At 38.6% G+C, this 13,709-nt stretch overlaps 1 protein-coding gene across 11 annotated transcripts in view; it reads left to right on the top strand.

The window, feature by feature from the left end:
* The first annotated feature begins 793 nt into the window (after positions 1 to 793).
* KIF21A (kinesin family member 21A) overlaps positions 794 to 13,709 on the top strand; it is a 158,300-nt gene continuing 145,384 nt past the window's right edge. For all 11 annotated transcript variants that reach the window (XM_045776508.2, XM_045776503.2, XM_045776512.2 and 8 more), the window contains exon 1: positions 794 to 926. In XM_045776508.2, the coding sequence (XP_045632464.2) occupies positions 883 to 926 (44 nt within the window). In that variant the 5' untranslated portion in view covers positions 794 to 882. The remainder of the gene's footprint in view (positions 927 to 13,709) is intronic.

Below are 13,709 nucleotides of genomic sequence, written 5' to 3'. Positions count from 1 at the left end.
AACGGGCGATGGACAGCAGAACAGCCCCGCTGCCCAGACAGTGGCCAAACCGGGGAGCCGGTTTAGCACGACTGACTGACTCCTGCGAGGGAGGGCGACAGGCGGGGGGCTGGGGAAGGGGGTCAAAGTCCAAGCTGGAGAGAGGACAATAAGCCCAAGAGTGGGAACAAAGCCGAACCAGAGTGGCAGCTGACTGATCCCTGGCGCTGCGCTCGTGAACCAAGCTCCGATTTTAGAAAGGACGCAGGCGGCAGGGCGAGCACCCGCTGCCTCGTTCTCACAGAAGAACCTGGAAGGGCACACGGGCTCGCCGCCCTCGGGCGTGGGCAGCCCGCGGCCGGCATCCCTCCCCCTCGCGCCTCCCTGCCCAGCAGCGCCAGGCAGTGCCCGCCGAGGGCAGGGCGGGGCGCAGGCCGGGGGAGGGCGAGCTGGGGCCGGGCTGTGCGGCCGCCGCTGACGCAGTGCGGGGCCGGCAGCCCTGAGCGCCCAGGCGGGCGTGGAGTGTTTAGCCCGGCCGCCGGCAGGCCGCGTCCCCACCGGAGGGGGCAGGGCGCACTTACCGGCCGTGAGGAAGCCGCGGGCGGCCTGCTGGCTCCGCCACCGCCGCGCTTGCCATTCAAGCGCGCCTCGTCCCCGCCCCAGATCCTGGGGGGTGAGCGGGGGAAAAGGGGCGGGCGTCCGCCAGTCGTGAATCACCTCCTCCTTCTGCCTCAGCGCCGCCGCCACCTTTCCATTCAGTCGCCCAACATGGCTGGAGCTTGGCGGAGGTGAGCCGGCCGCCCCCTGCCGCTCCAGTCTGCTGCGCCCGAGCGCCGCGCCTCCGGCGGTGCCTCAGCTCTGCGGTGCGGAGGCCCAGGGGCCCTGCCGTCGCCAGCCGCCAGCATGTGGGGTGCCCCGGACGAGAGCTCGGTGCGGGTGGCTGTCAGGTGAGGAGCGACGCGGCGGCGGGCGGGCTGCGGGCTGAGGGCGCGGAAAGGACGCGCTCGAGTCGGGAGCAGCGACTGCTGCGGTGCGGAGATCTGAGGGGGCGGGCGGGCGGGAGGCTGGCGGCTGGGTAAACTGAGGCTGCGGATCCCTGCCGGCGGGCGTGCGCGGCCGGGTGCTGCCGGGGAGAACCTGCCGCCCGCAGCCGGGTGGCGTTTGCAGGTAGCGGGCGGCTGCGCGACGCCGGGTCCCCGGGGTGTCCAGACTCCTCAGGGGTGCAGCCGTCGGCGCCCGCCCCCGCCTGGTCTCGCACCCGAGGAACAATCGCCTCAGGTGGGGCTGCCTTGGGCGATGGCCCGGCCGGCTTGGCCCGGAGGAGCTGCCTCCGTACTGGGCTGTGGTGGTCTTTTTATTATTTAGAGAGTGTCTGTCATATGTGTATGTGCGACTCAGGCCTTCTGAGGCAGGAGACAAAGCATCAGACAGCGCTTCCAAACGCGGGGTTCTAGATGCCTGTGCAAATGGAAGTCTCGTGAAGCATCACCAGGACAATCGTAGCACAAGCGTACGGGTGTAGGAGACATATCTGGCCTGTTAGGCATTGGAATGGGAATTCTCCTCAAGAATTATATTCCCTGGTGATAGGTCTGTAGAAGGAAGACAGTCTTCAGCAAGTGGAAGGGTTAAATGGGTGACTGGGTGAAACATTCTGAGGTTAGGCAGGGTGGGTACAATATAAAATTATACATGCCTGGGTGTGAGTTTTGAAATACCAGATACATCAAAATTGTATTTTGGTCAACGCCAGGTAGACGAGTATTGAATGTAACTTAGACTGTTTTGATACATATCAAAAAGCAGAGCTCTGACAGTCGCTTACGGAAAATTGCAACATCATCACTGAAATATTAATGAAGCATTCATGATAGAATAAGTGCGTTGCTTTCACGGCTCTCTGATGGTCTACTGTGAATCCGCTTCTCTTTGTACTTAAATGATCATGAAAACAGTGTCCTTGGTGAATTGAGAAATTTTTGAAAAAAAAATCCTCCACTCATGTAGCCTTTCTGGAAAGGTATTTTAAAAACCCTATTATGTCAGCATTATTATTTTAGTGGCAAATATTGATTAGGCATAGAAATGGCAGTTTTATACATTTTGTATCTATAATCACTTTAAAGAATAACATGAATTTTAGTTTTTTTTTTAAAGTTCATTTATTTAAGTAATGTCTACACCCAAAATTGGGCTCCAACGCAGGATCCCCCGCCCCCCAGTCAAGAGTCATGCTTTTCCAACTGAGCTATCCAGGACCCCCAGAATGACATGAATTTTTTTTTTTTTTTTGTAATGGATCAGGAAATGATCACCCATGGATGTGACAGTTTTATGACTGTTTAGAATCACCTGTTACAAAGCTTTTGAAGTTTTAATTAGGTTAAATTTTTGTTTTTTTGGGGGGCTACTCATCTAGTTGTTGGATTAGTTTGTTTCTCCTAAATACTGCTACTACCTCTCTCTTGGCCTTTTATTACTCATTAATGACTGTACCATGGGACAAACACAGTTAAGAGGTAGTTTTGTTAGCAGATCCAGTCAAAGAAGGTGAAGAAGGAGCATAAAGTAGTAATGAAAACTGAAAATTAGGCTGTGAGAGAAATCATTTTTAAAGATTTAAGATTTTTATTTGTGAATTCTCTAGAATATCACAGGGCAGTTTATTTGCTATGCTGTTAAATCTGATATGCTTGCAATGAAGGTGAGCAGAGTCATGGATGACCCTAAAGTGATGTTGACAGATAAATAATTTCTATTTGATTTATAAATAAAATATATTTATAAACGATTTATATTTGACTTTGTTTACACTTTGTAAGTCATGAGGGTGGGTCTGTTTGTGTGGAAAAGGTTTATAAAAATGTTAACAGAACTTGGTAAGCTGCACTGTAAAGGTCCTTTTTTCTTTTTTCCATTAAATACACTGAATAGATCCACTGTCTAAACTTATTTTACATAGGGTAATAATAGCTTATCTTTTTATAGCACTTTGGTATTTAGAAAGTGCTTGGAGACATATATTTTCATTTACAACAAATATTTATTGAACATATGTCCTTATCTCTGATTATTCTGATTCTGAGCAGTCATTGTTGGATACAAGTCATGTGCTAGGGTCAGTGCTGTTAAGATGTTTTAAATCATGTAAAATCTCATTTATCCCCCATAACGGTCTTTGATTTAGGTTCTGTTATTATGACCATTTTACAGATGAGACACTGAAAGATTAAGTAACCTGCTTAAAGTTAAACTAGTAGCTGGTGATGGAACCAGTGTTCCAACCCAGACAAATTCTTAACCATTAAACCTACATAGGTGAAAGTCAATAACATTCACAAAGCTTTATTTAGCTTAAGGTCAGTTGCCTTTTCCTGGTTCTGTACTAGTTCAGTTACAAATGAGTGGCTTTGACCAGTTTTTAAACCTTGATATTGCTAGAAAAGATAAAACTCAGAGAGGACCTGAACTTAGTTAAAATATTTCCTCAGATTCTCTTTAATCTTTACAGTGTCCTCCAATCCTACCCTAGTTTGTGACAGGCTTCAGCAGCAGGATAAGTAAATGGACACATTGAAACACATCAACAGAGGCATTTGGCCTGCTTTTCCTCTTCAGTGAATAATATAATAACAGGTATAGGGGATTGACTCTACTCTGAAATGCAGAAAGTGTCCTAAACGTTCTTGGGTTTTGTTAGATGTGGAGACTGTTAAGGCTGATGACTCTATTTTGAGATTTCTCAAAGTAAGTCCATGGTTCATACACAACTTTGGGGAAAAGAAGTTCAAAGGCAATTTCTTGTTTAGGGAGAATATTTTTTATTCAATTTCTGAAAATGCCTTTTGGCAGGGTGTATTTTAGATATTTTGCAGGATATCTTTCATTGGGTTGGGTATGGATTCAGATAACAGCCCTACTATTCAACCCATGTGGCTATGGAGCATCTGAATTATGATTAATGCTACTGAGGAACTGAATTTGTTATTTTATTTAATTTTAATTAATTTTAAACTTAAAAACTGGTCCTTGATTTAGTTTTTGGATAACTTTTTTTTTTAAAGATTTATTCATTTATTAGAGAGAAAGAGAGAGAAAAGTGGGAAGGCAGAGGGAAAGGAAGGTAAGAGAACCCCTAGTAGACTTCCCACTGAGCAAGGAGCCCGATGAGGGGCTTGATCCCATGATGCTAAGATCATGACCCTAGCCAAAATCAAGAGTCTGATGCCTCACTGACTGAACCATCCAGGCACCCCGTTCTTGGATAACTTTTGAATATTCTTGAAACAAGTTGGTTAATGGATCTACTTTTTCAACTGTGAAGTTTATATAATCTGAATACTGATAGAAATGATAAAAACTTAGTGCCATAATTGACATGCTGTAAGTGTAATATATACATCAAATTTGAAAGATTAAGAAAAATGAATGTAAATATATCAATAATCTTTGTATTGATTACACATTAAAGTGATATTTTGATACATTGAGTTAAATAAAATACTAAAATTAATTACACCTATTTTTCCTTTTTTAAAATGTGGCTACTAGAAAATTTAAAAATAAAATATAATATTGCTCACATTAAGTTTCTATTGGTTAGTACTGCTCTATAATTTAAATATAGAATAAAACTACACTATTTATCAATAGGATAAGTCAATACATAGAAACAAATCACAGCCACCCCATCATAGATGAACCACACCCTTAGATCAAGAAAATGCCAAAATACTAGGTGTCTTTTTTAGAATGGTTATACACACACACACACACACACACACACACACACACACGACTGGATTTAAAAGCATCATTTTTTCCCCCTCAAGGTACATAGGTGCAGAAAGATAGTGATTATGGACTCAATATGGTAGCTGAATTCTTAGAAAATGTGGTAAGTTAAATGGATGGCTTAGATAGATGTCATGAACAAAAATGAGCAGTGAAGTATAATATATATTCTATTCTTAATATCTAAGTATACTGAATTGAACTGTTCAGTTAACTCAAAATGATAAGATCAATTAAACATTTTGAATTCTAATTTAAGACATTATGAGACGATGTGCCTTTTCCCCCTTCCCTGTCTATAAATGCTGACTTAACAAATTGAAACATTTTTCCTTTTAAAAAAATTTATTTATTTATTTTTAAAATATTTTATTTATTTATTTGAGAGAGAGAGAATAAGCTGGGGAGAGGGGCAGAGGGGGAGGGAGAAGCAGACTCCCCACCAAGCAGGGAGCCTGCTGTGGGGCTTGATCCTGGGACCCTGGGATCATGACCTGGACCAAAGGCAACACTTAACTGACTGAGCCACCCAGGCACCCCAAAACTTTCTTCCTTTTCAAAAACTTTAGCTTGCAGAATATGTCAAGAGCTGGACAAAAATGGAGATACAGAGAGGACCACAGTGTTTTTGTGTCATTGTCTATGTGGTTGTGAGCTAAAATGTCTTTGCTTGGCTTTGACAGAAGGCTAGACATATCCTTGACAATCGGTTTGGATTAATGTGTAATGTAGTCTAATTGGGTTTCAATTTGCTGTGTTTTTACCTTACTAAAGCAATTTTAAAGAGTGGCATTGCTCAGCAGGCTTATGACTGGTTAGACAGTCGAAAGCTCTGTTTCAGGTCTGTCACTGGCACTGATTTCCAGTGTGACCTTTCTGGACATTTCTTTTCCCTCATGCTGATGTGGCAGTGTAAAGGTATTATGAGTTATAAGAACTTTGCACATGCAGTCTATTAAGTATGTGATTTTGTTGTTAAACTGTTGGCTCTATATCGACAGGAAGGAAGTATTTTAACATTTCAAGCTTGACTTTCCCAACAATGTGTTTACTTTGGGTACTCTTGTTACTGAACAGGAAACATTTAGTCTTTTGTGGTCGCTTTTTCCCATTCTGGTTATAATACACATGTACAATATTTTATATAATCTACAGTAAAACCCTATGAGGTAGGCTGGACAGATATTCTTATTCCTGTTTTACAGATGAAAAAATGAGTCATAAAGGCCCTAGGTGACCTGTTCAAGGTTTCTCAGCTACTAAGTACCAGAATTGGAACTTAAACTCAGGCTTATCATACCTATTTCTGTGTATTTTGTTTTTGTTTTTTGTTCATTTGTTTTAATTGAGGTATAGTTGACATATAACATTATATTAGCTTCAGGTGTACAACATAATGATTTGATATTTGTATACATTGCAAAATGATCAGCACTATAACTCTAGTTAACATTTCTTATTTCTGTTCTTAAGCATATTTCCAAATGTTTTCAAAACATTTCATGTACTAATTTCAATGTAATAAGGATCTTTCAAATTGAAATGCTTATATACATGTGATGAATTATTTGAAACAATTTAATGTTTAGAAAATATAGAAGTAGGTAAGTGAGGTTTTTAGAAATATTTTATGGAAATAGATGGTTTCCTGGTGTTTGGTCATTTGTTTATTACTTTTTTCATGCAACAAATATCTACTAAGTGTCTACTTAGTGTTGGACACTTTTTTTTCTTAAAGATTTTATTTATTTATTTATTAAAGATTTTATTTGAGATAGAGGAGCGCACAAGCCAGGGGAGGGGCAGAAGAAGTGGGAGACAGAGAAGCAGACTCTCTGCTGAGCGTGGAGCTTGACGTGGGGCTCTGTCCCAGGACCCCAAGATCAGACTGATTGAGCCACCCAGGCACCCCTTAAAGATTTTATTTTTAAGTGATCTCTACACCCAAAGTAGACCTTCAACTTACAACCCCGAGGGAGATCTGCTCTACAGACTAAGCCTGCCAGGCGCCTCACGCACGTATGACATGACATACGTAGTCCCTGCTTTTATATCCCTAGCAGTACGAGTCTCTTTAAATGAACAAAATATGTTGGAACTAACACAAAATGTCATCAATGGCATGAACTAGAAATGAAAGATACTTGTTGCAGTTTAGTTTTTATTTCTCCTTTATTTTTTTAATAGCATTTTTTAGTTACTACATTCATTAAGACCAGTGATTTAAAAAACAAAAGGTGTATTCTGACTCCAAAAGTATTTCATATAAAAAGTGAACTTCAAAGCTTATGCATTAGGGGGATATTATTTATATCCTGTCCTACTTGATAAAATATACATGCTCACTTTTATGTCTTTGTAGTTGGATTAGGAAGTAAGGGAAATGAAAGAAGAGCTAGTAGATCATGTGAGTTGAAAGTCAGTGAAATTATTTTATTTACCAAATATGAGTTGATATATTTTCCTCAGATATGGTTTATTGAATTTGTGAAGTGTGGTAGACCTGTTTGTTGTTTGGAACGCCATGAAAGTTCAAGTTTCATGTCTAATTATTACTACCCTTTGAGCTTTTACCATCTTACCTGCTAATTGGTTAATATTTTGATGCATAATTATGGGGTAGAGAATGATGCACTAGAAATTCCAGTTTTGTGAAACCATAAAAGCAGAAATTATCTTGGCAGTTAATACCATAATCTGCCCAATCTTCCAATTCTCTCAATTTATCTTCAAAGACATGAATTTGGAATATGCATTATTATGGATGTTTTCCCCCAAGATATGTTACAACCCACTTGAGTGACTGACTTACAAATCGTTGTTCTCTGCCAACGTTAGACATGACCTTCATCTCAGCTTCAGATTAGGAAGGAAAACACAAAAATGAAAATGGATGCCAGATAATAGAAAGTATTTGTATACAGTGTATCATTAGAATAATTTTATTCAAAATAAAATAAATTTGTTTGTTATTTTCAATTCTCTCTGGGAAGCGGATTTGTGAATTCTGTCTTTCAGCTTGGTTTCCCAGTGGATTAACTATTTAATCTTCTCAGAGTGCTAAAATAGTTTTCCTGTGGGTCAGGCTTTATTTGAAGCAAATGACAGCCAAGCCAAAGGGACAATTTTCATGACACCCTACAATTATTATGAGATCTTTCTGAATTTCAGTTTAGGAATTATATATGAGGTTTCTTTGTCCTTTGTTTTTTGAAATTATCAGACATTTATATATTGAAGATGATTTTTAGTACCTCTGCAATTATTGAAAAAATAGATTTTAAAATTGAAAATACCTGAAGAAACTGGCTGGTTAAGGCCCGTTCTTTATGACAATTTAGACAATAGAGGCCCAGAGAAGTTGAGGAAATTGCTTGAGGTCTCACAGCTGGCAGCTCAAGTTTTCTGTTGATTAGTATTGTGGATTTTCTAGGTCTTCATGTTTTTCTGGCAGACATCCTAGAAATAGAATAAATTTACATTTTAAGAACTATAGTTTTAGTCTCTTAAGTACTCCTTATAAAAGTTAACTTGACATTTAGTTGAGTTCCCCCACTCTTCAGTGCCCATTATTTTTGCTTCATGATGGCCTCAATCTAGAAACCAGGACAGTAATTCTAAAAAGGACCTCTCAGAGACACAGAGTGAAGGAACCCTGGAATAGAAATACAGGTCTATATTTTAGAGTTCCTGGTATATTCAAATGAAGAAATGCCAGAACTGGGTGATAAAAATAATATGGACTGCTTTCAACATTCACAGGTAGCACAGTAATGCTTTAATGACAACCACTAAAGTATCATGTGTGTGTGTGTGTGTGTGTGTGTGTGTGTGTGTGTGTGTAGTCTAATTTGGAAATCATGTTCAACATGGAAATGGGAGGATTTTGTGAACGCTAGGCATATAGCCTTTTCCCCCCATCCCTCCCTTTGGTTCTTAAATTTGTTTTTCTTTTTACTCCAACATACTTAAGGATTATAGCACATTCCAGTAATAATGGCAGACTCGCTGTGAGCAGACGGCTGAAGGGTGGGGTAGGGTAGAGGTAGGATGGAGTCACATGGGGGGTGAGATATACTTATTGGGACCTGGAATTGGTGATAGAAGTAGAAATCTGAGTGGTTTAAAAAGACCCTCTTTTGAGTAATACTTCACTTGATAGGTGGTTCTTAAACTTTTAAATAATATCTTAGCCCTTCCCCTCCTTATTTTAAAAGGAAATAAATACAACACATTTTGACCATAATGGAGGCCTATCATCCAACAAATGTCCTAAATCTCACCTGTACATGAAGCCTTTCTAAACTGCTGCCATGCATAGAAATTTCTGCCTTTTGGGACCATAGATCTTCCTTATATGAGTCTTCTCTCTCTCCCTCTAAAATTGCGATGAGAGAGATATATACAATGTGATTTTTCACTGTTCAGCTTGAAATGTTCCCAAAACTCAGGGAATATTTAATGCTTTTTAAAAGAAGGTGCTGAGGTGCCTGGGTGGCCTAGTCGGTTAAGCACCCGACTCCTGGTTTGGCTCCAGTCATGACTTTAGGGCTGGAGCTGAGCGTAGAGTCGGCTTAGATTCTTTCCCCCTTCTCCTCCCTACTCCTTTCGTCCTCCTTTGCAGGTGCACACACACACACACTCTCTCAAATAAATAAACAATATCTTTAAAGAAATAAAAGAAGGTGCTAACGTATTGATAGCATTATTATAATAGAACATTTGAAGGACATTGTCGTTTTGGTATTTAAACAAGCAGATATCTACCTGTCTAGATTGGAGTGAAGGTCTTTCAGGATTTAGCCCCAAGGTCAGTCTACTTGGGTGACTATTCACCCCTATCAGCATCTTCAGTAAGAGCAAGGAACTAAGAAAATTGTTCAGACTTGGTTTTGCCCCATCATGAGCCCAAGCAGTGGCTAAATCAAGGACAGCTCTTTGGATCTCTTAGAGTGTAGTAAAATATTAGTTTTTGAAATTGGATTTGACATTATTCTCAACTTTGGGGAGCTGTGTCTGTCACTTAGGTATGATGATATTGTGGTTCTCTGAATATGATGAAGGACATATTTTTTTCAGAGTAGATATTCTTATTCTTTGACACAGTTATATAGTCATTTTGGAGTTATTCTAAATGAAAATCTCTTTTTTCTTTCTTTCTTTCTTTCTTTCTTTCTTTCTTTCTTTCTTTCTTTCTTTTCTCTCTTTCTCTCTTTCTTTCTTTTTCAAGATTTTATCTGAGAGAGAGAGAGACAGAGAGCACAAGCAGGGCAGAGGGAGAGGGACAAGCAGACTCCTGGCAGAGCAGGGAGCCCACCTTAGGGCTCACTCCCAGGATCCTGGGATCATGACCTGAGCTGAAGGCAGACATTTAACCAACTGAGCCACCCAGGGGCCCTGAGAGAACCTTTTTCTGTCAGCAAGCAAGAACATGAAACTTTGGAGAGGGTCAAGCTGTAGTTAATTAATTATTATGTGGTGTGTTGATCACATGGTGTAATGAGACATAGGCCATCTCTACCCTCATTTGTATTCTTTCTAATCTTATTTATTTTTTAGATCAAAATTCATTCATTTATTATATAAATAAAAATATCCACTGTGTACTGGAATCACATAAATTGGAGGCAATGTGATATAATAGAATGAACATGGGATGGTTAGAAAGTTGTTTTGGTTTGGATTCTTACCACTGATAAACTTGGTTTTCAGTAAGTAGTTATCTACCATTTTGGTGGACTTGAAAAAGGATCAAAAGAGCCAGCCATGTGAAAGCATTTGGAAAATGGTTTTCACACAACACAGGCAGTAATATTATTCAACAAGAGTTTGATATAACCAGCAATGAACATGTTGGTTATATTTCAAACACTAGCAATTGGATTAGTCATTCTCTAATGTGTAACCCATAACTTGAGTTAGTAAAGTGTTCTATAGGTGTTTGTGTCTGTTCTTTTGCTTTTTGAGTGTGTCTATACTTGCACCTCTATGAATGATACAAAAATGTATATAAATACTTCTAAAAACCTTACCTTACCTAATCTTCTAGTTTTTATTTTGTTTTCAATATGTGTCTTACATACTATTCTGCTCTATCTTACCAAATTCCTTCTTTTATAGTTTAGTAAAATCCACCATTTTAATTTTTTCCTTTCTCTTCCCACACAGACTTTCAGTTGGTATGGTTTTTAGTATTTTGTAAAGTTACTATCATATACTTTGTGAGATTAACAATAGTATTGAGTTACGTTTTCCACTAGTTGTTTAATGTAATATAGGAGGATGGTGACTAAATTGCTTAATAAAAATGTGAATATTTGAACTGGCTTGCACTAGATTTTTGAAGATGTTATTAATGCTTTCCTTGCTTCCTTCTGTCATTCTTGGCAACAACACACAAAACCAGGCTATGGATTAAAGAGTGTAATAAGGAGGAAACTGAGGAAAAAGACCAGAAGTACTAAGAACACAGAATTTTTAAAATTTACATTTCCTATAAAAATTTTTCTTGCACCTAGAGCTGATGGGCCAATGTGCTTGCAATATTCATTGACAGAGCTATGTCAAGACTTAGCTGAAAGCATTTTAAAGAAGACTGATAATTAGGAGCAGCAGGAAATAGATCTTGCAAGCCTAGTCTAATAATCTCAAAATCAGCTTTTCATTTCATAAGTAACTTTTCTTTGACTTATTATTGTTTTCTTCTTTCTTTTTAAAGTTTATTTATTTATTTATTTTGGTAATCTCTACATGTAATGTGGGGCTCAAATTCGCAACCAAGAGATTAAGAGTCTGATGATCCTCTGACTGAGCCAGCCAGGCGCCCAATTTTTTTTCTATGATTGAAATGATATAATCACATAAGAAAAAGTATCCAGGAAAAGATGAGAAAAACAATCAATCACAGTTCATCACCCTGATCTAGTTACTATTAGCATTTTGGTATCTTTCTTTTTATTCTGTTTCATAAACTAAAAATTATTGTAATGTGGATATACTTTTATAACCTGATGTTTACCATTTTAGAATATAGCATAAGAAGTTTTCCATGTCTTTATATCAAAGGAGGGCATTTTGAGTAACTTGCTACATATTATACATCATCTACTTTATTTCAGTATTCAATTCAATATATATTAAAGTCCATATGTCAAGCAGTAATTTAATTGACAGACTTTTATTGTCAAATAAGGATCTTAATTTCATTTTTTCTAAGAGTTTACTGTGCTTTATGATTCCTGTAATGTTTTCATTTCCACTGATAAGCAGACTCCACAAATGACCATTTCCTGGAATTGACGGGGGAGGGTAGTGCTGCCCACCCACAATATATGGTTAAATGTTATGACATTGAGGTTGCTTTTTAGAAAAAGCGATATTGATTTATAATTTTAAATTTTCAGCTCTATCTACAACAAGATATAATGTATTAGGATAATACAGATATTCGCTCAACACATTGGTCTAAGCTACTAATGGTTAACCAAACACAGGTCCATAACCATTCCATGTTCCTTGAAAATTAGTGCATTTCTAAAGTGCTTATTTTGCTTTTGTTCACCTCAGTTCAACACAAAACACTTGTTTGAACAGCCTGTTGGCCAACTAGTCTGTATCTATCTTGCCCTAAAATGGAAGTTGTCAACTACTGATTAAACATGAGATTACATATTTCATTCCTGGTTATTTGGCCTGCCATTTAAGGTTCCTTAATCCAAATGTGACATCTGTGACATTGTCAACACTCAATTTAGGCAATACAATATGATACTTTTGAATTTTAGTTTGCCAACTTGGCCTTAGATTGGCAACAGATTCCATCTGTCCTTGATTATATTCTTATCTATTTTGTTACATAAGTGTAATTGGACCTTCTGTTACCTTTGTAGCAGATGCAATTCTTGTCTCTGAGTATAGGGTTTCTTTACTTATCTTTGGTTCTTAATTTTGTATTAATTTGATATAACCGGTCATAATTTTATTTATCTTGTGTATATGTTCTATGACTGCAGCTTTCAACATAGAGTAACTCAAAGACTTCTGATGATTTCACACTTTTAAATTTGCCCATATTTTGACATCAATTTTGTTGTCGCATTTTATATATTTCAATAATAGGATTCTACCTCATTCTATTTAAAAATAGGCATAAAGAAATTCTGTGTTACTGAGTGCTGTGGGTATTGGTAGTCTGTAAGTTCAGTTGATTTCAGTGTGATGCTTATAAGGCCAAGATTATGAGTTTTATCCCTGGCTGGGCTTATTAGCTTTGCTGCTCTTTAATATAAGCTTTACAATTACAACAAATACAGAACAGCAAGTGGATATTAGTAAAGATGAGTTGGTACAAATCAGTTAACACTGATGAAAATGATCTCTAACCATGTTCCAGAATTTTCATCTTTTTTGGACCATTATGAATGAAAATATCTTTATATTCAATATGTATAAAAGCTCAATAAATATTGTTATATTCAAAGGGAATTAATAAGAGAAAATAACACCTGGCTTATATTTTTGTTATAAAAATTAAATAAGAAAATGTATATAGGGGTGCCTGGGTGGCACAGTCGTTAAGCGTCTGCCTTCGGCTCAGGGCGTGATCCCGGCGTTTTGGGATCAAGCCCCACATCAGGCTCCTCCACTATGAGCCTGCTTCTTCCTCTCCCACTTGTGTTCCCTCTCTCTCTGGCTGTCTCTATCTCTGTCAAATAAATAAAATAAAATCTTAAAAAAAAAGTTTAAGAAAATGTATATAAAACCCTTATACTGTTGGCACTTAGTGAATATTTTGTGAATAGTAGACAGTACTGTCATTTTTTTATTATTATTTTCTCTGCTTAGGACGTCTGAGTTTCTGGGTCAGTCCTAAATAAAGCCACAAGTACATCAAAACAACACTGTTTGCTCCACCAGCTGATTAGTTTGAACTTTGT

This window comes from Ursus americanus, chromosome 25 (assembly GCF_024610735.1).
Source record: "Ursus americanus isolate L20-20 chromosome 25, mUrsAme1.1.p, whole genome shotgun sequence".
NCBI classification, from domain to species: Eukaryota; Metazoa; Chordata; class Mammalia; order Carnivora; family Ursidae; genus Ursus; species Ursus americanus.
The sequence above is the reverse complement of the archived record's forward strand: the minus strand, read 5'-3'. Positions and strand labels throughout refer to the sequence as shown.